Raw genomic sequence first — 24,988 nt, forward strand, 5'->3', positions numbered from 1 at the left:
CAAGGAAAGGCACTACAGTCAAAAACATGAAAGGACAAGGACTGGCACTACAGTCAAAAACATGAAAGGACAAGGACTGGCACTATAGTCAAAAACATGAAAGGACAAGGACTGGCACTATTGTCAAAAACATGAAAGGACAAGGACTGGCACTATAGTCAAAAACATGAAAGGACAAGGACTGGCACTACAGTCAAAAACATGAAAGGACAAGGATGGCACTACAGTCAAAAACATGAAAGGACAAGGACTGGCACTACAGTCAAAAACATGAAAGGACAAGGACTGGCACTATAGTCAAAAACATGAAAGGACAAGGACTGGCACTATAGTCAAAAACATGAAAGGACAAGGACTGGCACTATAGTCAAAAACATGAAAGGACAAGGACTGGCACTATAGTCAAAAACATGAAAGGACAAGGACTGGCACTATAGTCAAAAACATGAAAGGACAAGGACTGGCACTACAGTCAAAAACATGAAAGGACAAGGACTGGCACTATAGTCAAAAACATGAAAGGACAAGGACTGGCACTACAGTCAAAAACATGAAAGGACAAGGACAGGCACTATAGTCAAAAACATGAAAGGACAAGGACTGGCACTACAGTCAAAAACATGAAAGGACAAGGACTGGCACTATAGTCAAAAACATGAAAGGACAAGGACTGGCACTATAGTCAAAAACATGAAAGGACAAGGACTGGCACTATAGTCAAAAACATGAAAGGACAAGGACTGGCACTATAGTCAAAAACATGAAAGGACAAGGACTGGCACTATAGTCAAAAACATGAAAGGACAAGGACTGGCACTATAGTCAAAAACATGAAAGGACAAGGACTGGCACTATAGTCAAAAACATGAAAGAACAAGGACTGGCACTATAGTCAAAAACATGAAAGGACAAGGACTGGCACTACAGTCAAAAACATGAAAGGACAAGGACTGGCACTACAGTCAAAAACATGAAAGGACAAGGACTGGCACTACAGTCAAAAACATGAAAGGACAAGGACTGGCACTACAGTCAAAAACATGAAAGGACAAGGACTGGCACTACAGTCAAAAACATGAAAGGACAAGGACTGGCACTACAGTCAAAAACATGAAAGGACAAGGACTGGCACTATAGTCAAAAACATGAAAGGACAAGGACTGGCACTATAGTCAAAAACATGAAAGGACAAGGACTGGCACTATAGTCAAAAACATGAAAGGACAAGGACTGGCACTATAGTCAAAAACATGAAAGGACAAGGACTGGCACTACAGTCAAAAACATGAAAGGACAAGGACTGGCACTACAGTCAAAAACATGAAAGGACAAGGACTGGTACTATAGTCAAAAACATGAAAGGACAAGGACTGGCACTATAGTCAAAAACATGAAAGGACAAGGACTGGCACTACAGTCAAAAACATGAAAGGACAAGGACTGGCACTACAGTCAAAAACATGAAAGGACAAGGACTGGCACTACAGTCAAAAACATGAAAGGACAAGGACTGGTACTATAGTCAAAAACATGAAAGGACAAGGACTGGCACTACAGTCAAAAACATGAAAGGACAAGGACTGGCACTACAGTCAAAAACATGAAAGGACAAGGACTGGTACTATAGTCAAAAACATGAAAGGACAAGGACTGGCACTATAGTCAAAAACATGAAAGGACAAGGACTGGCACTACAGTCAAAAACATGAAAGGACAAGGACTGGCACTACAGTCAAAAACATGAAAGGACAAGGACTGGCACTACAGTCAAAAACATGAAAGGACAAGGACTGGTACTATAGTCAAAAACATGAAAGGACAAGGACTGGCACTATAGTCAAAAACATGAAAGGACAAGGACTGGCACTACAGTCAAAAACATGAAAGGACAAGGACTGGCACTATAGTCAAAAACATGAAAGGACAAGGACTGACATTTTCATAAAGTGTTGATGATAAATAGTGGAGTCAGTCCGTGTGGAGTTTGTATGCTACTTGCTCTTTTCATGCCATGCTGTCATGTTGGTAAACAGCAGTAAATATTGTCAGGTAGCTGTGATAGAGCAGGTAACTCCGCTACTGGACTTCCTCTCTATTCCTCTCCTCCATCCCGCTCTCTTTCTCTGTTTACACCCTGTCTGTTTTGCTTCATTCCACTCCACCTTTCCATAATCTGTTTTTCAGTGAACGTGTGAGTGTGTTTATAGAAGAGAGAGGGAGAGAGTGAGTTAAAGTGTGGTCTGATTGAGGAGGTGGAATGGGCTGATAGAAAGAAGGGAGGAGAAAGAGAGAGGGAGGGCTGAGAAAGAGGGAGTAGGGGGAAACAGACGGGTGGGGGGAGAAGAGGTATAACAGTATATAAGCCTTGCTATACAGAATAAAGAAATATCAACCAGAGAGAAAGACAGAGAGAGAGATTGTGAAAGAAACTTTACCAACAGAGTTGACACCATAACTACCTTCTTAGGGTAAGTACAACTATCTCATAGGTTTATAGCTACATAACAATATACTATCCACAATATACTAAAAACAAGATATACATTTGATATAGGTAACTTTGACTTAACTCTAACAGAAATCCCATAAAGGAGGTTAATGTTTAGGTGTAAATACTGGCTGTCACTTTTTGCAACTGAGAATGAAGTGTAACTGTAAATAACAAAACAAACAGACTTTTATCCATTAAAATAGTAATACAGTGAGATGCATGGGTACAGCCTTCAGTTTGTTTGATGTACTACTGAGTGCTGAGTGAATAGGGCTCATTAGCCTGGTGGTGCAGTTCTGTGGGTTAGTAGCATCCTGCATGTGCCTTCCAGGCTGCAGACACGCATAAAAGGCTGCAGACGATGCTGTCAGCACCTCACTAACACAGACACACACACACCCACTCCTTGATATCCTCGTAACCATTTTGCCTGTAAGGTCTGTGAGCTCCCTCCCTGTGGGCCAGCTGTGCCCCATGCCTGGAGGGCTGACGTGTGCCGTTGGGTATGTAAAGGAGGGGCGTTGTACCAGGTTGTCATCCAAACCCTACAAACACAGGAGACGACAGGGGTTTGTTCGGAAGGTTGGGGTCTTGTTGACATCTGGGATGGCTATTTGTACAGGTGTCAGAAACGTGGCAAGGTCACTGTGTGTGTGTGTGTGTGTGTGTGTGTGTGTGTGTGTGTGTGTGTGTGTGTGTGTGTTTGGTTTTCACCAGACATAATGGGATCCGTCCAAAACGTTGACTCAGGTTTGCCAAAAAAAACCTGGAAGCACCTGGATGATAATCAAGACTCTTGGAAGACTGTTCTAAGGACAGATGAGTCAAAAGTATAACTTCTTGGACGACATGGGTGCTATTATGCCTGGCGAAAACCAAACAATGCATTCCACCATAAGAACCTTACACCAACGGTCAAGCATGGTGGTGGTAGTGTGATGATTTGGGGATGCTTTGCTGCCTCAGGACCTGAATGAATTGCCATAATAGAAGGAAACATGAATTCTGCTAAGTATCAGAGAATTCTACAGGAGAATGTCAGGCCATCCGTCTGTGAGCAGAAGCTGTAGTGCAGCTGGGTCAACACACAATAAAATCTACATGAAAATGGCTAAAAAGTAACACATTTGAAGTTTTGGAATGGCCTACTCAAAGTCCAGACCTAATCCCAATTGAGATGTTGTGGCAGGATTTGAAACGAGCAGTTCATGGTTGAAAACCCACAAATGTTGCTGAGTTGAAGCAGTTCTGCATGGAAGAGTGGGCCAAAATTCCTTCACAGCGGTGTGAGAGACTGATCAACAACTACAGGAAGCGTTTGGTTGGAGTCATTGCAGCTTAAAGTGGCACAACCAGTTGTTGAGTGTAAGGGGGCAATTACTTTTTCACACAAGGGCACTGGGTGTTGCATAACTTAATTTCTGAAATAAATTAAATATGAATGTAAATGTTTGGTTATTTGTTCACTCATGTTCCTTTTATCTAATATTAGGTTTTGGTTGAAGATCTGATAACATTCAGCAACATAAATATTCCAAAGTAGAGAAAATGAGAAAGGGGGTAAATACTTTTTCACACCCTCGTATGCCCAAAGAAACTCTGTCTGTACTTCCTGTCTGTACATCACATGAGGGACCTTAAAATCCAGTCACACAAAAATAGCATTGGTTTTAGGAATTTGTTTTGCCCTCTACTCTAGAAATACATACATGTATAGGCCTAGATATTACTATTTTTGTTGACATTGAGAAATAGTGTGTAGTCAATGGATTTATGGCTGCGCTAACATGTACATAAACCCACATACAGACCCATGTAGAATCTTTACCGCCAGTTCACTCGTTTTATAGCTCAGTCACAGTCCCTAACGTACAGTAACGTCATGCGCTCCCTCCATGCCTTCTTTCTCTCGTGGTGGTGGTGGTATTATGACACATTTTAACATGTCTTCTCTCCAGCAGACCAAGAGACCGACAGACCGCCAGAGTGAGGATGAGGACTCTCCTCCAGTGTGTGGCCCTGTGTGTCACCATCTCTCTCTGCGTCTGCTACGGTACATTTCTACAAATCAACACTACGTCAATTCAGAATCTTTTTAGTAAACCTGGTGATCTACAGTGATAAGTCACAAATAACTTTCCCCTTCTTTTCCACAGATTCTCAAGAAAGCACGGAATCCTTTGAAGGTGATTGACCTTCAGATTCTCATGGCAGTAAAACATTCCCACACATTTGATGTATTATAAAAACACTATATTTGTATATATTTTTTTATTTTATTTCATCTGATTTAGAATTCCAGACTAACTAGGCCATTCTGTGAATTCAATATGATTTTGCCACTGAAATCTATATGCCCGCCCCTGTTGAGATGGGGGTAATTTCTTCTAATAAAATGGTTTAATTTAGTTCCATTGCATTCCAGATGTGTTTGTCAGTCCATACCGAGCCAACTCATTCATCAACCCACAGAGTCCACAGAGGGGAAGTGCCTACAACACTCCATCAAGAGGCAGCACTTACAGGAGGTACCACACACATGATCACTGGCCTACACACAATACCCCATAATGTCAAAGCTGAAATGTCTTGAATCAATAACTATTCAACCCCTTGTTATGTTAAGCCTAAATAAGTTTAGAAGTAAAAATGTGCTAAAAAAGCCACATAATAAGTTGCACGGACTCACTCTGTGTGCAATAATAGGTTTTAATGTGATTTTTGATTGACTACCTCATCTCTGTACCCCACACATACAATTATCTGTAAGGTCCCTCAGTTGAGCAGTGAATTTCAAACCCAGATTCAACCACATAGATCAGGGAGGTTTTCCAATGCCTCACAAAGAAGGGCACCTATTGGTAGATGTTGTTTTTCTGTTTTTAAAGCACACATTCAATATCCCTTTGAGCATGGTGAAGTTATTAATTACACCTTGGATGGTGTATCAATACACACAGTCACTACAAAAGATACAGGCGTCCTTCCTAACTCAGTTGCCGGAGAGGAAGGAAACTGCTCAGGGATTTCACAATGAAGCCAATGGTAACTATAAAACAGTTGCAGAGTTTAATGGCTGTGATAGGAGTATCTGAGGATGGATCAACAACATTGTAATTACTCCACAATACTAACCTAATTGACAAAGTGAAAAGAAGGAAGCCTGTACAGAATACAAATATTCCAAAACATGCATCCTGTTTGCAAGGCACTAAAGTAATACTGAAAAACAAAGCAGTTAACGTTTTGTCCTGAATACATAGTGTTATGTTTGGGGCAAATCCAATACAACACATTACTGAGTACCACTCTCTGTATTTTCAAGTATAATGGTGGCTGCATCATGTTATGGGTATGCATGTAATCGTTAAGGACTGGGGAGTTTTTCAGGACAAAACATTTACGGAATGGAGCTAAGCACAGTAAAAAAAATCCTAGAGGAAAACCTGGTTCAGTCTGCTTTCCACCAGACATTGAGAGATTATTTCACCTTCAGCAGGACAATAACTTAAAACACAAGGCCAAATCTACACTGGAGTTGCTTACCAAGAAGACAGTGAACATGACCATGTTTTGGCTCAAGGATATGAATGCTTATGTACATTTATATTTTTGTATTTAAATGCCAATATATTTGCCAACATTTCTAAAAACATGTTTTTAGAAAAAATATCAATTAAAACCATTTAGAATTCTGGCTGTAGCACAACAAAATGTGGAAAAAGTCAAGAAATATGAATACTTTCTGAAGGCAAAGGTAGGCCTCTGTGTTCTTTGTTTACCTGTGTTTCATAATGGTTGACTGTGATTGTAGTTGACTTGTGTCTGTGTTTCAGAACAATGAAGTCTCCAGCGGAGAGGCGCTCGGAGACATGTGAGGACTACTCTCCCTGTCGCTTCTTTGCCCATCGCTATGGTTACCAGCTGGCCTATCAGAGATATTTTGGAGCCAGGAATCCAGGCACGACGGGGAGCCGTGGATTCTGAGTCCCTGTCCATCTTATCATAGCAATTATTCCTGCTATTGATTTACTGTACGCTCATTCAACACACTCTGACATTACGTAACAGGATATTGGTTCGGTGATGTAACAGTGAAAGAGATGTGACAAATATATGAAAACATATCAGTGAATCAATTACGAATATAGTGAGCAATATTCTTGCGTATTTATATAATTCAAGCTCCATTTATTGTATAACTTTATAGCCTACTCACAATCACCACACCCTCAAAGAATAACTGCTTTCAGAAATCTGTGTTTGTGAAGATTAGCTTCACACCCACCTCCATTGTTCCATTTTTCCATCCACACTAAGACAACCGTCTCTGTCTAACCCATATGTATTTATATGTATTAAAAAGTGTTTTTGAAGAGTTTCTTACATTCATTGTCTAAATCCTATGGTGTCACGATATTCCTCAGGGGGGCTTAGTAACCTTACTTGTGGGTTACAGAATTCCACCTCATTTGGTTCCACGTGTTACCGAATTTCAGCTGAATAGGATTTTGAATAGGGAGCAAATGTGTGAACGCTAATAGCTGTCCCAGTTTGACCAGTGTGTTAGCAACAAATCAGAAAAATGTAGTGTGGAAACAATAAAAGCTAAGGGAAGCTACATTTTTGCACCAGCATGACAACGTTTGCACCTGTTTTTAAACTGTAAGTGTAAATGATGTTCAAAGTCAGTTACTATCTGTTTGATTATCCAATAGTTTGTATGGCCTCATCTTCCTCTTTTGGGATGTAAATGTATATATTTTTGGTAGCTTTTTCCCTAACTTTTGCAAATGGGAGCATCAATGGTATCATTAGAAAATGTTAATTTCCAGGTCACATACACAAATAAGTAGTCAGCTGGTCACTGTTTATGTAGACAAGACGCAGCTCCTTGCCCTACCATAAAAACCCGAGGTCATCTGAACACAGTGAATGTCAGTCTCTAGAAGACGAGAGAGACACAAGCAGGACATTGGATCTGGTCATGGCACACCCACGAACAGTGGTGTAAAGTACTTAAATAAACATATTTTCAAGTACTACTTAAGTCGTTTTTTGGGGTATCTGTGCTTTACTTGACTATTTATATTTTTGACAACTTTTACTTCACTACATTCCTAAAGATAATATTGTACTTTTTACTCCATACATTTCCCCTGACAACCCAAAGTCCTCCCTACATTTTGAATGATTAGCAGAACAGGAAAATTGTCAAATTCAGGCACTTATCAAAAGAACACGTGGCCATCCCTACTGCCTATGGTCTGGCGGACTCACTAAACACAAATGCATCTTTTGTAAATAATGTGTGAGTGTTGGAGCGTGCCCCTGGCTATCCGTATATTTTAAAAACAAGAACATGGTGCCGTGCGCTTTGCTTATTATAAGGAATTTTAAATTATTTATACTTTTACTTTTGATACTTAAGTACATTTAAAACCAAATACTTTTAGACTTTTACTCAAGTAGTATTTTACCTGGTGACTTTCACTTTTACTTGAGTAACTTTCTATTAAGGTATCTATACTTTTACTCAAGTGTGATAATTGGGTACTTTTTTTCACCACTGCCCACGAATGGGCAATCACATTGATGTTTTTTTGTGATTCTGCAGAACCAAAATGTTCATAATTAAGGCTTTGCTAGGATAGATTTCTGAACTTTGTCCCTACATGGAGGAACGACACCAGCACTGACCCAGACCCTGAAATTGCACACCGCAATTTGGGGCCAATTCAGCGGTCCAGAAGTCCGACTTGGAAAGAAACTGAGAGAGCAAAATATAGAGGGAAATTTCCCTTAAGAGTTTAGGTTTTTACGTAACGCTACATTCTGCAATGCTGTCAAGCAATAATATGCTACTTAATTAAGAAGTTGAACATGAGTGGGGAAAAGGTAACGAGTAATATAATAGAATGGAACAGAATAGAATATAATGGAGCAGAATAGAATAGAATGAAGCAGAATAGAAAATAATGGAGCAGAATAGAATGGAGCCGAATAGAATAGAATTTTGTTCTACTTCAGTAGTTGAACAATTTATGTGTTTTAGTTATTATATGCGTATCAATGCTCCATACAGGCACTGGATATTCCCGTCCATGTGTATTACTGGTGAATGAATACACAATCAACAATCAATCAAAAAATTGCTTTCAGTTTCTTCATATAGGAAATTACTGTGGTTTGTTATAAAAAAAGCAAAACCTCTGATCAAAAGTCTGTCACAAAATGACGGGTGGCGTTTTCTCTTCTTGTTCAAATAGTATCATATGGTTTTATCAACCAGTAGTTAGTTAGTGGTTTGAATAGGATTTCGTGTGGGCATGCTTTAAAACTCGGACCTCTTGAGGTTGTCTGGTGGTACTGCACATTTAAAGGAGTGTTGTCTTTATACAGTGGGGTCTGAAATTATTGACACCCTTGATAAAGATGAGTGAAAATTACTGTATAAAATAAATAATTCAAATACTGAGCTGTATTCTATGCTAAAAAAAATGGGACATTTTCATTCTCTATTTTCATGTCATCCAACAAATGTAGACGCCTGGAGTTTGCTAAACAGCATTGGCACTTGTATTGGAATCAGTGCTATGGTCAGATGACATGAAAATAGAGCTCTTTGGCCACGTACACCAGTGGTGGGTTTGGCGTAGAATTGAGAATGCATAAGCAGAAAAGAACCCCATACCAACTGTAAAATATGGTGATGGATCTTGAATGTTATGGGCTATTTTGCTTCCACTGGTCCTGGGGCCCTTGCTGAGGTCAACGTCATCATGAACTGTACCCAGTTCACGGACATTTTAGCCAAAAACTGGTTGCCAGGAGGTTGAAACTTGGCAGCAAGTGGATCTTCCAGCAAGACAATAACCCCAAGCACACGTCAACATCCACAAAGAAAGGGTTAATTGGCTACAAAATCAACATTTTGGAATGGTCATCTCAGTCTCTAAACTTGAAATCCATAGAAAACCTGTGGTTTGAATAGAAGAGGGCAATCTATAAGCCCAGACGAAGGATATCAAGGATCTGGAAGGATTATGTATGGAGGAATGGTCTAAGATCCATCCCAACATGTTTTCCAACTAATAAAATAAAATGCCTCATTGCCATTATCCTAGCAAGGTGAGTTATTGAAAGGTATTGAAAACAGGGATGTCAATAGTTTTTACCCCTAACTTTTTGAGAAAAAAAGTATTACTTGAAACAAAATGTCTTTCTCTGAAGAATTATATTAGCATTGGTGTAAAGTCCTTAAGTAAAAAAAACTTTAAAGTACTACTTAAGCAGTTGTTGTGGGTATCTGTACTTTACTTTACTATTTACATTTTTGACAACTTTTACTTTTACTACATTCCCAAGGAAAATAATGTAATTTTTACTCCATACATTTCCCCTGACACCCTAAAGTACTTGTTACATTTCGAATGCTTAGCAGGACAGGAAAATTGTCGGAGTGTCGGAGTGTTGGAGTGTGCCCCTAGCTATCCGTAAAAAAAATCTAAATAAGGCCGTCTGGTTTGCTTCATATATAAGGAATGTGAAATTATTTCTACTTTTACTTTTGATACTTAAGTATATTTTAGCAATTACATTTACTTTTGATACTTAAGTATATTTAAAACCAAATACTTTTACTAAAGTAGTATTTTACTGGATGACTTTCACTTTTACTTTAGTCATTTTTTATTAAGGTATCAAGTACTCAAGTATTACAATTAGGTACTTTTTCCACCACTGTCTATTAGTATAAGATAATAGCGTTTCCACATTTTTTGAGCAACAATTTAACTCAGTAATATGATCAAGGGTGTACATTTCGGCCCCCACTGTGGGTGTGGGAGTTATTAGACACATGTACATATGTTTTTACAACAGTTGAGTATAAAAGTTGGAACACTATTTTTTCATGGGGTTTTAAAAAAAATCGTGTTTTTTTAAAGCATGACCTCACCAAAAAATATGATGAAGCATAAATGTAGAATGTTTTTTCAAATGTTTAGAATATATGCTAAATTATTTGAGAATTCATGGTGTGTGTGTGTGTGTGTGTGTGTGTGTGTGTGTGTGTGTGTGTATCTGTTTACTCGTGCCAGTGTACATTTGCTGTTGTTGTGGGTGTATGATACATGATTCCTCAACCAATCACAAACTCAAGATATTGTGAGGGTCATAACTATAAACTGAGTGTGTGTTCATGTACTGGTGAGAAAGACAAGCAAGACAGAACAGTCTAAATCTCATACTTGTTGATCGTCCAGATCGTGAACCAACAGCAAAGAGAAAGATGAAGACCTTGGCCATCCTTGTCCTCTGTGCTCTGGCATGTGTGTGCCACTCTATTGGAGGTAAGAGCAGAGATAGAGCGACAGCGTTAGTCAAGGTTCTGCACCTGTGCAAAATGTGCAACTATTTTTTTGAATTTCAGCATAAATGGAATAAGGAAAATAATCAAATAAATAATGAAACTTCATATAAATGTTAAAGAATAAATAAAATATGTAAACAATTTATAATGTTGTAGTTGTGTTTTCAGATCGAGATGATTAATCATGTACAATACTGTTTCCTCTCTACACAGACTCCTCTACCTCCACTGCCTCAAAGCCTGCAAGTGAGAAAAGAGTGGGTAAGAAACATCACTAGGATAATTAGTACCAGAATTGCAGGGGTCTGATTGTGTGTACTGTAATGTTGATGACCAGTCGTAGATGCACTGAACATGGTTATTCTAAGTGCAGTGGGATTACACTTGTTTAAATTTATTTCATTTTAAAAAGTGAATATGTTCTATGACCTTACAGGTGTGTTTGTTAAGAAGGACCTGGCCTCCACTTTGGTGCGACAGAAGAGAGCCAGCACTGCCCTTGCAGACTTGTCCCTGACTCAGCTGGAGAGGTACAGTACTGTTCTGTTGTCCCCTGTCTGTCATCTGATAGCCTGGCACACAAGGTTGTTTTCTACAAGGTGCCGAAAGTGTTCCACAGGGATGCTGGCCCATGTTGACTCCAATGCTTCCCACAGTTGTGTGAAGTTGACTGGATGTAATTTGAGTGGTGGACCATTCTTAATGCAAACTGGAAACTATTGAGTGTGAAAAACCCAACAGTGTTGCCATTCTTGACACAAACCGGTGCGCCTGGTACCCTGTTCAAAGGCACTTAAATCTTTTGTCTTGCCCATTCACCCTCTGAATGGAACACACACAGTACACAATACATGTCTCAATTGTCCCAAGGCTTAAAAATCCCTCTTTAACGTGTCTCTTCCCCTTCATCTACACTGACTGATGTGGATTTGACAAGTGACATCAATAAGAGATCATAGCTTTCACCTGGTCAGTCTATATCATGGAAAGAGCAGGTGTTCTTAATGTTTTGTACACTCAGTGTATGTGTTTTGCTGTTAATCAATGTTTGTATGGGAACAAGCATAATTTCCACTTCATTTAAGAATCATTTAAGATGAAATGTGCTCAAATCTTCAGGGAATTTCCTGTTGTTATGGAGTGAAAAGCTAATTATATAAGCCTCTTTCTTCACACTGGATAATATCCAGATTTTCATCTGGGTTTTTTTCTTCCTCCTTTCTTCTTTCACCTCTTCCTCTTATTTGATGTAAACTGCCCAACCCTTCATTCCCAGTCTGAGGGAGGTGTGTGAGCTTAACTACTGGTGTGAGAACATGATGGACACAGCTGGGATCATTGCTGCCTACACCGAATTCTATGGACCAATCCCATACTAGATGTCAACCCACTCCACAAACCAACTTCTATTCTGCAAGGCTTTTTGGAGAGAAATAGGTGTAATGTTCTGAGGATGAAACATCTGAATAAATCTAAATAAATGAAGTATAAATTGCTACGGTGTTAGAGGGAGAGCGAGAGAGAAAGAGGACAATGAAAAGTTATTAAAATAACTATTTGGTAATATTCTGTAGTGTAGTATGGTCAATAAAATTATCTAAACAATGTGTCTTTCATCAAATAATTTCATATTACATAACAATATTCTAACAATGTTATAACATGATATATTGTACGAGATCTGTCATTTCCTAAAGGGAACAAATGAGAAACAGATTAGGCTACACACTTAACGGAGACCTGAAGAAATGACCTCTGTGGTATCAAAGGCTGGTAAAGACCTTGATGCAAAAATAGTGGAGCAACTATAGTGGAGCAAAAAGTTCCATTGGCATGACATTAATGACTTTGTTTACAAATATTGAAAGAGAAAAGTTACATGTACAGATCTTCAGCACCTTCATGAATATAAAAAATCTATGACAGCTGAAAACATTTAGACTACATTGAATGTGATATTGCATGAACAAACATATCTATCTACCTGTGGTGCCTCTGTCAAAACAAAGACACGTTCAAATGCATAAATGATCCCAAGGCTGGGGCATTTAACTTGGTCATCCCTGTCAATAATGTTCGTATTTATGTAAGGTCATCTTGCCTTAAGATTGGTGTAACCTGGCCATTCTACCCCCCAAAAATATGTATAATACAATGCAAAAGGCACTCACTCACCTGCAAGAGAACTTGGTTGAAGCGTAGGCTATTCGTAAGAGTAGCAGTAGCAAAGGTTGCAGGTTCACCCAAAACTGCAGACATGAAGCAAAGACATTGAGTGCAAAACTGCAGTCTACTAGGTCAGCCACTGGGGGGGTTGAGCGTATTTTGTTTGACCTTCTTTTTTGGCGTTTCCGGTTTATCTCACACGAGACTTCCGCCCTAGCTCGCGGCAATCAAAACATGGTGAACTGCATCAATTAGCCAAAAGCGTTTATGTCAGTGTGATCTAAAAGGGTATCACATACATTAGTTTGATACAGGCAACGACATTTATAGTTGACCATTTACCCGATTGGAAAGTAAGAGAGGGGAAAGGCAAACTGCCCACAGTTTTCACGTGGATAAAGGTAGAGTCAATTCAAGTTGGCTTTCTCGTTACCTGTTCATCGAGCTAGTTGACTGGCTAATTTAGCTAGCTAACGTTATGCTGATGTGAAACCTGCAGAATTTGGTGATATAGCTACCGTTGGTTACAAAATTTGCTAACTAACTATTTAACATTTCAGTAAATTAATATTGGCGAGTATTTGCATCATCTATAGCTAGCTAACATTATAACTTGTACAGCGTTGCTAGCTAATTTAGCTAACGTTGGTTGTTAGTTGGGACTAGTTAACGTATACTTCTGACTAGCTGCTATTCAACCAATAATTGTCTTGTGACATTGTGCTGGGAGACGAACTTGTATGTACAAGTATGTTTCTCAGCACAATGTCAAAAGGCAATTCATTATTGGTTTAATCGCAGCGAGAGTGAAAGTTATTTATAATAAGGACCTCTCTGAAATGGATGGCCCTCCCTAGAGCAAAACATATTTCCTCCCCTATAGCCAAAATAATAATCAAAACAAAGTGGATAGCAGAGAACATGTCTAGCGTTTACTCACTTCTTGGACATACCATAGCCTTAAAGATTAATATTTTTTAAATTACAGGCTAAGAATGAACATATGCCTGTGTTCATCTCATCATATTTCTCCAATGCCAAATCAATGTGTCTTGCTTGCAATGAAACTGCCCCTGCTTGCAAGTAATACAATCTGAGACCTCATTAGGAATCTGAGCATGGTGCTTTCCAAAGTTAGGCCTAATTTATCACCCCAGACAGAGTAGACCTACCGATGCAGAAAAATGGAAGCTTTAACTGCTCGCTACTCTTCTTCTGTAGCTCAACCCAATGAGAGGTCAGAAGTGTTTACCTAAAAGCTGTCTGGTTTTAAACATCTTATATTGTATAGGAAGTGAATAACTTAATCAATTGATAGTGACAGCATTAGATTACTTCCCAAGCAAAGGACATTTTTTGTGTGTTTTATGCTAGAAACAATGATATTCCCATATGCATCGGAGTCACGTCTTTCCTGGATATTTTACAGCTTGTTTCTAGCATAAAGCATCGTGGACCAAAGCACTGTTATAGATCACTTTATATAATCAGATTTGTTTAGTCTTTTCTGCCATTTTCTTCAATAAAAAGCTGGCTTATGGCATAACGTCTCCTACCCCATCAATTTGTGTCTTGGTTTTAACTTAGCCTACCTCTGTGTCAGTGAAGTGCTGTTATTTAAAGAGTGGATGGGGGGGAATTGATTGACATAGCAGTCTATAGCCTAAGTGAGTCTGCCAAACATGTAGGCCTACCTCTTATTTCTTAAATAGGCTCCAACACAAAGCCCTCTTGTTGTTAGTAAACTAATTAAAATTAAGAATGTTGAAATTAATTATGCCTACTTGAATTTGCCTACTTTCAGCACAATGAGCTGTCCATTTTCTGATTGATTGTGCCGCTGCTTCGTTTCAGCACCACATTGTAAGTTACTCAAATCTTGCTTATTGTGAGGTCAATAACTCTGATAAATAGGCCTACATCATCATTAATCAAATCAATTATAGTAGTAGCAAGCTATAACAGTTGACCTCCGGTCCTCCTCATCTTCGCACTCTCCTTCTCAAACTTATCTGAACATATCCTATAGCAGTGTTTCTCAACCCTGGTCCTCTAATACTCCCAACAGTACACCGTTTCGTTGTGGCCCTTAACAAACACACCTCATTGAGGGCTTGATGATTAGTTGACAAGTATAATCAGGTGTGCTTGTCCAGGGTTACAATAGAAATGTGTACTGTTGGGGGTACCAGAGGACCAGGATTGGGAAACACTGTTCATCCGTAAGAGTGCAATTTTTGGAAGAAGCCCCTGACTCTCCCTATGAACTGCCACCATAGGCCTACACAGCACAGCCATTGGTTAGGAATCACACAAAATGTTTTTGATCAGCAAGAGCAGAGCAGGCTGGGGCTCATGGTTGGAATATCCATTGCAGGGTGTAATGCAGCCTAGTTTTATTTACACCATCCCAGCAGCTATCTTAGAAATATAACTTTATAGATTTTTATTTTCAGTTGATACTGTATCTTACTTGGCAGGGTGAAGGAGACGCGCCATCACCATGGGGCGACGTTCGACCTCCTCCACCAAGAGTGGGAAGTTCATGAACCCCACCGACCAGGCCAGTAAGTAACGTCATACCCTTTCCGTCGTCATGACTGCTCACATCATACGTTCACCTCAACTTGAGCATGAACACATCCGTGGACACCCATTGTTACTTAAGCTTCAGGGGATCCCATGTATGTGAAAGGAAAATCATTTCAGTGTCTTATTGAGCTCAGCAGCACTATGAACAATAGTAAATGCATCAACGTAGAGGAACTGTCAGGTAACAGTTTCTACATCAAACCTAATGCGGTGCCATTTTCCTCTTCAGGGAAGGAGGCCAGGAAACGGGAGCTGAAGAAGGTAAGACCTTGGCTGACAATTTGAATGTCAATGACAGGTTGACTTTGTATTCTGTCTATAAATCTCACTGTGTTCTTCTTTGCTGCGCCACAGAACAAGAAGCAGAGGATGATGGTGAGAACAGCTGTACTGAAGATGAAGGACCCCAGACAGATCATCAAAGACATGGAGAAGCTGGATGAAATGGGTGAGCCATTGCAAACGGGTTTTAAACAAGGTTGTGCGTTTATTTGTCTTCCAAAAGGATCTTGCTAATAATTTTATTCTCTCCTGTTCACATCTGTTCTCTATCTGTTATTTTTTCTGTGCCAGAGTTCAACCCTGTGCAGCAGCCGCTGCTGAATGAGAAGGTGCTGAGAGACAAGAGGAAGAAGCTACGGGAGACGTTTGAGCGCATCGTACGTTTGTACGAAAGAGAGAACCCAGACACTTACAAGGAGCTACGCAAACTGGAGCTGGACTATGAGAGCAATCGCGGCAAGCTGTCACTCTACTTCGACTCAGTCAAGGTGTGTATGCTATGCTGATGAACATGTATGAATTGCACAGATAAACCGAGCAGTGCTGAGATCATGTCATAATTGTTGCTGTTGTTCACTACTCACACTTCCTCTTCCTCGCTCTGTCAACTAGAATGCTGAACTGGTGGAGGTGGATAGCATCCCACTCCCAGAGATGCCCCACGCGCCTTCCAGCATCCTGATCCAGGACATCCCCCTGCCTGGGGCCCAGCCTCCCTCCATCCTGAAGAAGGGCTCCTCGTTTAGGTGGGCAGTCCCCTGAATTTACAGTGCTGTCTCAGTATCATTCCTGTGGACCATACCACAACCCTACCAGCTGCTCTGTAATATCTCTCTTTCTCAGTAAGGGGATCAGTGCCTCCATGTCTGCAGCGGTGGCAGGCGTCCCTCGGTTACCCCCTGGTAGGAAACCCCCAGGTCCCCCACCTGGCCCCCCACCGTCTCAGGTCCTCGCGCTGTACGCCTCACGTAGGGCCCAGTTTGCAGCAGATGCAGGTACTGCATACACACCTCACCTCTGCATGTTCGTACATGGGATCAGGAGGAATAAATATGCTTCATTCTACTTTCTTATCCAAATCCACCTTTCTCTGCCTACAACCAGATCTGTCCAACCAGGCCTCTGACATGGAGAAAGCCCTGGACACTATGCTGATGGGAGGAGAGAGGGACAGTGGGAGCGAGAGCGATGGAGAGGATGGCGAGGAAGACGACAGCGACTCTGAAGAGGACAGTGAAGGAGATAGGGATGAAGGAGGCGAGGTTGACAAGAGGATGATGGTGGACCGGCAGGAGAACGATAGAGAGAAGGGCAGAGAGGAGGACAGAGGGGACAGACATGCAGGTGAGAGGCGGAGCCTTGTCCGCATATGTGCATGCTTGATCACCCCAAGTGTGTTGGGTTCTGTCTTCAAGTCTGCACTGCTTGGTGTTGTGATATGGCGTTTTACACAAGGTTGTGTGATATGTTTTGCAGGACGCAGTGTGCGGTTTGCAGACATGCCCCCCTCAGCACCCAGGGAGAAGAGCAAGAAGAAGAGGATTGTGAAGAAGAAAAAGGCCATCACTCCACTGCAGGCTATGATGCTTAGGATGGCAGGTATTGTGTCTTCTTCAGTCTTCACACAACACCACTACCACACTTGAACAGGACTTGTGATGCAGATGAATGATTGGATTGTTGACACTATTTTGGAGAATGACCTTTAAAGAGGTTTGTATTCGCTGGAGGATGATTTCTCCATGGGAACTAGGTTATACTTTCTTCCTTCATCCCTTTTTCACTCATCCCCCTTTATTATTTGTCTACAGGGCAGTCCATCCCTGAAGACGAAGAGGAGGAAGAGGAAGTTGAGGAGGAGTACACTGACTCTGACGACTCAGACATCGAGGATAGGGGACCACCAGGTGACAACCAATCTCATCTTATACCCAATCAGCGCATGCCTCCACCCTCTGGACCAATGGGAGGACAGCAACCACCTCTACACATGCAGGGTCCACCAGGGACAGGGCCTCCACCGTTGGGACCACCCCCAGCTCCTCCAATGAGGCCTCCTGGTCCGCCCTCTGGCCTGCCTCCCGGCCCTCCACCCGGTTAGTTGGTTTTATGTGTAGTAATGATTGGAGTAGAGTGTCATCTTGTATGACGTTGCTTCATTACTATCAAATTACTAAAACAAAGCACTATGATGTGATATGTCATATGATATGTCTTGTTTGTCATCCTAAGGTGCTCCCCCGTTTTTGAGGCCGCCTGGTATGCTAGGTGGTCCAAGGGGACCGATGCCCCGGCTACTGCCCCCAGGCCCCCCTCCAGGTCGTCCCCCTGGCCCTCCCCCAGGCCCCCCTCCAGGCCTCCCTCCTGGTCCTCCACCCCGGGGACCCCCACCCAGACTGCCTCCCCCAGCTCCCCCAGGTTTGTGTGGATGCGTGGATGTATTTTTTTGCCTTTAATTGGAATTACATATGACTTTATCCCTTCTCCTTAAACACAGAACATTGTCAAAACATACAAAAACAAATGTAACATAACTACAGTTCAGCAGTACCCAAAGTTAACAGTAATAAAAATATATGTCAACATGGCACATACCTCAAGCTAAAATGAATGTAAAATAAAGCCCATGCTTAATAAAGCAGGATTTCCCCCCACTCTAATCTCCTCTCTTCTCGCTTTCTGTAGGCATCCCCCCTCCACCACGATCTGGCCCCCCACGCCAACTCGCCCCTCCCCTCTCTCTTTTTCCCCCGCCGCTTAACTCCAACGTACTCAGCGCTCCCCCCAGCATTGTCCACCGCCAGAAACCCGGCTCCAACCCAGATGGCTCCCATAGCAACCCCAATGCCTCCATGCTGCCCCCTCCTTCCATGCCTATGTCCATGCGCCCAGGGATGCAAATGCCCCCTCCCCCTGGGACAAGTGCCCCGCCGTCGGGCACAAACCCCACCAGCCACCACCATGCACCAACCATCGAGAAGCGGGCCAACATCACCTCTATCTCAGCCGGAGGCAGCAATCTGGCAACAGGCCAGGGGAGTGGCGGAGCCACCATCTCAGCCAAACCCCAGATCATCAACCCCAAGACAGAGGTCACCCGCTTCGTGCCCACGGCGCTGAGGGTGCGCAGGGATAAAGGGGCCGGGAGCGGAGGAGGGCCTATGGAAAAGAGAGGAAGAAGAGAGGAAAGGGTGGGAGGCCAGAAGCAGCAGTCGATGGCTGCCCCCATGGGGTCGGCCAACCCTACTCAGATGGGCCCAGTCTCTCAGCCCAACATGAAGACCAAGGACCAGATGTATGAGGCCTTCATGAGGGAGATGGAGGGACTCCTCTGAGACTGACAGGGGCTGCGGGGTGAAAAGGGTGGGTGTGTTGAGAAGGAATGAACAGTAGGGGTCATGAAGAACGTGTTAGTGATACCATCAAGCAGATGCTGTTCAGAAACACATTGGTTCCTCTAAATGAAGCAGAAAGGCTTTGTTTTTCACAATGAGACAAGAATCTCCTCCCTATCAACTTACTGTACATGGCTATGATAATTTGGCTCAATCTTTGTGAAAAAGCTAGTGTTTTTTATGACTGTCAAATGTTTATTTTATAGTTGAACTGAGAAACGTGATGGATTTCAAAGAAAGAAAGGGGGCGTTTGTAGGAAAATCCAAATGAGTGTGTATATGCTTGTCTGAAATGGTTAGGCCTGCAACTAAATAAATACTTAAACTCAATTAACTATTTTCAGTCCAATCTTTTTTTAAGCATCTTTTCATAAGTCAGACTACAAATTAATAAACCACCATGATGAACAGGCTCATTCAGCAGGATGCAACGTTTTGGATCATTCAGATGGAAGAACTATGTTGGATAAGGAATCACATCAGCTCTATTCGTGACATTTATATCTGCAACGTTTGACAACTGAATGTGGTCTAAACATTGCAATTAATTGAAATTATTTATGAATTCAGCGGGGAACATCAAGTCCCAGAAATCCTAGCATGAAATCCATTTCCGTACATGCGTAGTTTAGCGTAGACGGCATGTTTGCAAACAAGCATGGCGGACGACTCGGGAAAAAGTGTTGCGATAAAAACAGATGGCGCAAAGGATGAAGATTCTAGTAGTGATGATGATAACAGTAACGTTAATATCGCGGAAAATGACAAGCCAGTGAAGACCTTCAAAGATCTGGTGAGTAACGCTAGCTAGCTAAATGGAAATGGTGGATAAGCTTGGAAGCGAGCTAACGTTAAGAGCATATCAACAAACCAACCTACCGCTGATAAGTTAGCAAGTTAACTGTCTTTCAACCACCAACATACAGTTCAGCATCCTACGCTTCACCAGGTAGAGAGTTGGGTGCAGCTGTGAGGTGATGTGATGTCATTGACAGGCATTTAAAAATCGGGCGCGCATTCAGCCATGCGATTTGTGTAGATGTGTAACATAAACTCCATATTCTAACGTGTTTACATATTCCTGCTATGGCATGCATCTGTTTAATATAGGGTGTAACTGAAGTGCTGTGTGAAGCTTGTGAACAGTTGGGATGGAAGACTCCTACAAAGATCCAGGTAGAGGCCATACCTGTAGCCTTACAAGGTGAGTTCAGTTGGATGGAGGTGGTTGAATGTTCTTGTTTGTTTGTGAGATGTATAAAACGGTTGGTAAAGACCTGTCCTCTCGGGGGAAGGTCTCATGTCTGTCTGTACACTCACGATGCACTTTCTTCTCTCCTATCTCAGGAAAGGATGTAATTGGCTTAGCAGAGACCGGCTCAGGGAAGACCGGGGCGTTTGCTCTGCCCATCCTGCAGTCACTCCTCGCTTCCGCTCAGAGGCTGCACACGCTCATACTCACCCCCACCAGAGAGTTGGCTTTCCAGATAGCAGAGCAGTTTGAGGCCCTGGGCTCCAGCATCGGAGTCAAGACCGGTACGTGGGCATTGGAAGGAGTAGAAACATATTTGATGGAACTCAAGTGTCATGTGACTGTTGTTTTAACTCGTATTTTTTTCTGTTTCAGCTGTTATCGTTGGAGGAATTGACATGATGTCCCAATCCCTGGTCCTGGCCAAGAAACCTCACATTGTCATTGGTGAGAAAATAACTTAATCCAACCTACCCCTTTCAGTTGCATAATATGGTACCATCTTTTAAGTGCATTCCTGGTTGATACGGTGTATTCACCATGTATGTCATAACAGCCACCCCCGGGCGGTTGATAGACCACTTAGAGAACACAAAAGGCTTCTCACTGCGAGCACTGAAGTTCCTGGTGATGGATGAGGCAGACCGGATCCTCAACATGGACTTTGAGACTGAGGTAGACAAAATCCTAAAGGTTATTCCCAGAGACCGACGAACGTTCCTCTTCTCTGCTACCATGACCAAAAAGGTAACCACGTAATAGCTCCTATTATCTATTCCTTTTAGCTTTTCATTTGAGACTTGTCAGAGTATCTTTAACATCTGGCCTGTCACACTAACCCTTCTATGTCTTCTATATTTACCAAGGTCGCCAAGCTGCAGAGAGCAGCTCTGAAGGATCCAGTTAAATGTGCCGTTAACACCAAGTATTCAACAGTAGAAAAACTTCAGCAGTACTACGTCTTCATACCCTCCAAATACAAAGTACGTTAAGTTTGATGTTCTAATGGTAATTTGTCTCTGAGAAGTCAGAAGCTGTGTATGGTTAGTGTTGGATTGTAAGTTAACTGGCTGTGTCTCCAGGATTGTTACCTGGTGTCCATCATCAACGAGCTGGCTGGGAACTCCTTCATGATCTTCTGCAGTACGTGTAACAATGCCCAGCGTGTGGCGCTGCTGCTCAGGAACTTGGGCATCACTGCCATCCCCCTGCATGGGCAGATGAGTCAGGTACCCCCCTTATCCAAACACACTACTGTCTACCAACATACTCACTCCAAATATCATACTCTATAACACTTCCAAATGTTTTACACATCAGTGGAATCTGCATGTATAAATAATAAATGTCTTTCTCTGTTGGTCAGAACAAACGTCTAGGGTCGCTGAACAAGTTCAAGTCTAAGTCTCGCTCTGTGTTGCTGGCGACGGACGTGGCATCAAGAGGACTGGACATTCCACATGTAGACTGTGTTATTAACTATGACATCCCAACTCACTCAAAGGTATCAGTCTTGCTTGTGTGAATGTTTCTCCCTGTCTGCAGTCTCTTCAATGAGGGACCCAACCGAGCAAGTTTAGTGGCATTTTACCGTGTGTGTTTGTACTCAGGACTACATCCACAGAGTGGGGCGAACCGCCAGAGCAGGACGGTCTGGAAAATCAATCACATTTGTCACACAGTAAGGGCCACCTTTATGCTCGCTCTCAACCAATCTTATTGAAATTGGTGACTTTGTCCAAAGATTTTCTTCTGGTTGACATATTGACCTCTCAGGTATGATGTGGAGTTGTTCCAGCGAATCGAAACTCTGATTGGCAAGAAGCTGCCTGCCTTCCCCACGCAGGAGGAGGAAGTGATGATGCTGGTGGAGAGAGTGAGCGAGGCGCAGCGATTCGCCAGAATTGTGAGTCTCAATCAGTGTCTTTTCAGCAATGTCGTCATCCATTGTGATAGCTCTAAAGTCAGTCACAATAACCTCTTTCCCTCTCAGGAAATGAAGGAACAAGGAGAAAAGAGGAAGCGGCCCAGAGGAGAAGAGGGGGATGACACAGAGCAGTCCAGCGGTGTGAGGAAGAAAGTAAGAGGTGGCGCTGGTGGTGGCGGAGGGGGGGGCGGAGGAGGAGGAAAACGTGGTGGAGCAGCATGGAGAGGAGGACGTTAAAGTTGCCAGTAGAGATACACAATACTGTACATGTTGTCAGATACTATGTAATTTTCTTCTTGATATAAAACATCAACATCATCACAACCACCACATCATGGAGACAGGCTATTTAATTACCGATCACTTGTTCAATTTACTAATCAATATTTCCATTTGTAATAAAATGTTTATGTAAAATCAAGCTTATGTTCAGTGAGTTGTGTTCACAATTTGATAATAAAGCTTGGTCAACATGAATGGAATCCTGGTATGATAACATCTTCATGAATTTGTATTAAATCTTTTGAAAGTAGATTAGCAATGCAGGTGACATGAACAGGGTTGAACTATGTTTGTGGAATAATAGCGAAAATAGACTTTAAACCAACAATGACCTATATTTCCCAGAAGAGAATGGTACAAATAAGCCCCACCACTTTGGACACAAGATGGGGGTGTTGCATATCATGATATCTAACCAGTTATTATGTGGTAGCTCATTGTAACATTTGTACCATGTCAAATATCACTCCATGCAATACCCGATGAACATACAAAAAACTTTAGATCGTTATTTGCATCAACAGCGTGTTAATGACAAGGAACAAATATGTGCATTGTTATTTCATGCACTGGTCATAAGGATTTAATCGGGCGCTTTTTTTCTCATGTTGAGGGTCAGGTTGAAAACGGTGTCAGGAACAGGTGGAACGATGGACCAGAAATCATTCCTCTGAAAATAGTTGGTTTTCTCTAGGGTCGTTATTTTTAGCCAATAGGAGGCAAGGGTACTAGAGACTGCAGCATGAGAATCCAATTGTGTTTTAGCCGCATCTAGTAGGCGTGTGCAGTGCATAGACTTTCACAACTAGATACTATATTCACCTCATGTGGCTTCAGAATAAAACACGATTTGTATTTGTTTATCATTAGACGTCTGTTTGTCAGAGGATATCAACACTGTAGAAAATCTAGCACGTAAAGCATCACAATGAGCTATTGAATTCGGATGAACTGATCTATTGGTCAATATTCATGTCTGCACAACCCATCGTAGGCGGAGTAACAGCGGTCAGATCTGTGCGGTTGAGGGGCCCAACCGTAGGGGCAGTGTCTTTGGTGCATACCAAAGCCTAGACAGATGCCTGAATATCAATTGTGTTGTTGCAGAAAGTGTTATTAAAGAGGGAGGTCGGTCTATTCCTGTGAACAGTTGTCCTCGTTTCTTCCGTCACAGCACCAGGTAAATTACCAGCTCTTTTAGGAATAATTGTAATTCTACATGGTTATATTAGCAACTTGAAGACTGTCCGGCTGGATGGATTTAGGCTAAATTGCGTAACTGTGGAGGTACTTGCAATGATGTCGCTATATTACGTTCAGGACTATTGATTACCCAGATACGTTGAATTAAAATATGTTTAAGGCATATATTGCGTTATATTTATTGAATATTTTAATTGAATGAAATTGAAATGATGACTTTAGAGATGTTGCTACACCAAAATTGACTCCCTTGACCAGTACAGCTCGCTGCATGATTTCAGAAGGTTTCTGTTATTATCAAAGTGGTTAAATGTCAGATAACGTGCAGCTATCTGAATCTACGTGATCTATAATAGTGATATAGGTTGTTCAGGGACCTGCTGATCTAATAAATACATGTTTATTGTCTATGTTGATTGTCATGTGTGGACCGATTGCGTACCATTCACAACACCGTTACACCAGCGCGCGAGGTGGCTCTAGTCAAGTCAGAGTAAGACGCGTGTTATTAAATGAGTCAACAAAGGCAAATCAACAACAACAAAAAATACAATTGTTTGGTACTTTATTCTGAATACATTTGTTCAACACGTTGAATACTCTACCTGAAAGTGAGGAATTGCTTTCCATGTTTGGCTGCAAACATCTACTTGGATGAGGAATTTGTGATAAATTATGCTGTAAATAACAATGACGTTGTAGGCCTATTTTTGCGTGTACAGATACAATGTAGCAGTAGTTCAATCTTCTTGGTGTAACAGTTGGGATAATGGGACAATTCTCAGAGTGCAATGTATTTCTCATCCCTGGATTGAGGTACGTTTTCCCGAGCCATATTCGTGCAGGCTCCATGGTGTCTTAATCTACACAGGAATTCTGTCTAACCCCAGTGCAGCTGTAAGCAAGCGGGTCGGATCTGCTGGCTACACCTAGACTTGAAAAGGGGGTAACTTTAATGTCACCTTGATAAATGCAATGCCTGAGAGTGCTTAACATCATGACAAACATGTTGCTATACTGAGTT

At 41.8% G+C, this 24,988-nt stretch overlaps 5 protein-coding genes across 11 annotated transcripts in view; all 5 read left to right on the top strand.

The window, feature by feature from the left end:
- The first annotated feature begins 2,248 nt into the window (after positions 1-2,248).
- On the top strand, positions 2,249-6,867 carry LOC110486464 (matrix Gla protein). 2 transcript variants are annotated; one of them, XM_021558090.3, is made up of 5 exons: positions 2,249-2,468; positions 4,450-4,544; positions 4,648-4,677; positions 4,917-5,019; positions 6,328-6,867. In XM_021558090.3, the coding sequence occupies exons 2-5, from the start codon at positions 4,484-4,486 to the stop codon at positions 6,476-6,478; spliced, it is 345 nt and encodes a 114-aa protein (XP_021413765.2). In that variant the 5' UTR covers positions 2,249-2,468; positions 4,450-4,483; the 3' UTR covers positions 6,479-6,867. The 2 variants fall into 2 exon arrangements, with proteins under 2 accessions (XP_021413765.2, XP_021413764.2); XM_021558089.3 differs by having other exon boundaries at positions 2,268-2,468; positions 4,453-4,544.
- Positions 6,868-10,688: 3,821 nt separating this feature from the next.
- On the top strand, positions 10,689-12,470 carry LOC110486465 (bone gamma-carboxyglutamate (gla) protein). Its single transcript, XM_021558091.3, has 4 exons — positions 10,689-10,845; positions 11,079-11,126; positions 11,302-11,395; positions 12,142-12,470. Exons 1-4 carry the CDS (start codon positions 10,785-10,787, stop codon positions 12,242-12,244), a joined length of 306 nt encoding a protein of 101 aa, XP_021413766.1. The 5' UTR covers positions 10,689-10,784; the 3' UTR covers positions 12,245-12,470.
- Positions 12,471-13,192: 722 nt separating this feature from the next.
- On the top strand, positions 13,193-19,630 carry LOC110486466 (WW domain-binding protein 11). 2 transcript variants are annotated; one of them, XM_090196630.1, is made up of 13 exons: positions 13,224-13,432; positions 14,836-14,894; positions 15,512-15,598; positions 15,853-15,884; positions 15,978-16,071; positions 16,197-16,393; positions 16,518-16,651; positions 16,749-16,900; positions 17,010-17,249; positions 17,382-17,504; positions 17,717-18,001; positions 18,138-18,323; positions 18,591-19,630. In XM_090196630.1, the coding sequence occupies exons 3-13, from the start codon at positions 15,535-15,537 to the stop codon at positions 19,238-19,240; spliced, it is 2,157 nt and encodes a 718-aa protein (XP_090052756.1). In that variant the 5' UTR covers positions 13,224-13,432; positions 14,836-14,894; positions 15,512-15,534; the 3' UTR covers positions 19,241-19,630. The 2 variants fall into 2 exon arrangements, with proteins under 2 accessions (XP_021413767.3, XP_090052756.1); XM_021558092.3 differs by lacking the exon at positions 14,836-14,894 and having other exon boundaries at positions 13,193-13,432.
- A 284-nt stretch (positions 19,631-19,914) lies between these two features.
- On the top strand, positions 19,915-22,956 carry ddx47 (DEAD (Asp-Glu-Ala-Asp) box polypeptide 47). The gene is made up of 11 exons (XM_021558094.3): positions 19,915-20,093; positions 20,411-20,504; positions 20,648-20,836; positions 20,928-20,999; positions 21,109-21,299; positions 21,419-21,535; positions 21,635-21,781; positions 21,919-22,056; positions 22,163-22,233; positions 22,329-22,458; positions 22,546-22,956. The coding sequence occupies exons 1-11, from the start codon at positions 19,959-19,961 to the stop codon at positions 22,714-22,716; spliced, it is 1,455 nt and encodes a 484-aa protein (XP_021413769.2). The 5' UTR covers positions 19,915-19,958; the 3' UTR covers positions 22,717-22,956.
- A 528-nt stretch (positions 22,957-23,484) lies between these two features.
- LOC110486468 (myosin-10) overlaps positions 23,485-24,988 on the top strand; it is a 66,942-nt gene continuing 65,438 nt past the window's right edge. The window contains exon 1 of one of the 5 annotated variants that reach the window (XM_036941158.2): positions 23,485-23,941. The gene's annotated coding sequence lies outside the window, so the exon portion shown is untranslated. Of the gene's footprint in view, positions 23,942-24,422; positions 24,911-24,988 lie in introns of those variants that run through there. The other 4 variants (XM_036941159.2, XM_090196633.1, XM_090196631.1 and 1 more) reach the window with 4 other exon arrangements.

This window comes from Oncorhynchus mykiss, chromosome 13 (assembly GCF_057628025.1).
Source record: "Oncorhynchus mykiss isolate SJ-2025 chromosome 13, ASM5762802v1, whole genome shotgun sequence".
Lineage (NCBI taxonomy): Eukaryota > Metazoa > Chordata > Actinopteri > Salmoniformes > Salmonidae > Oncorhynchus > Oncorhynchus mykiss.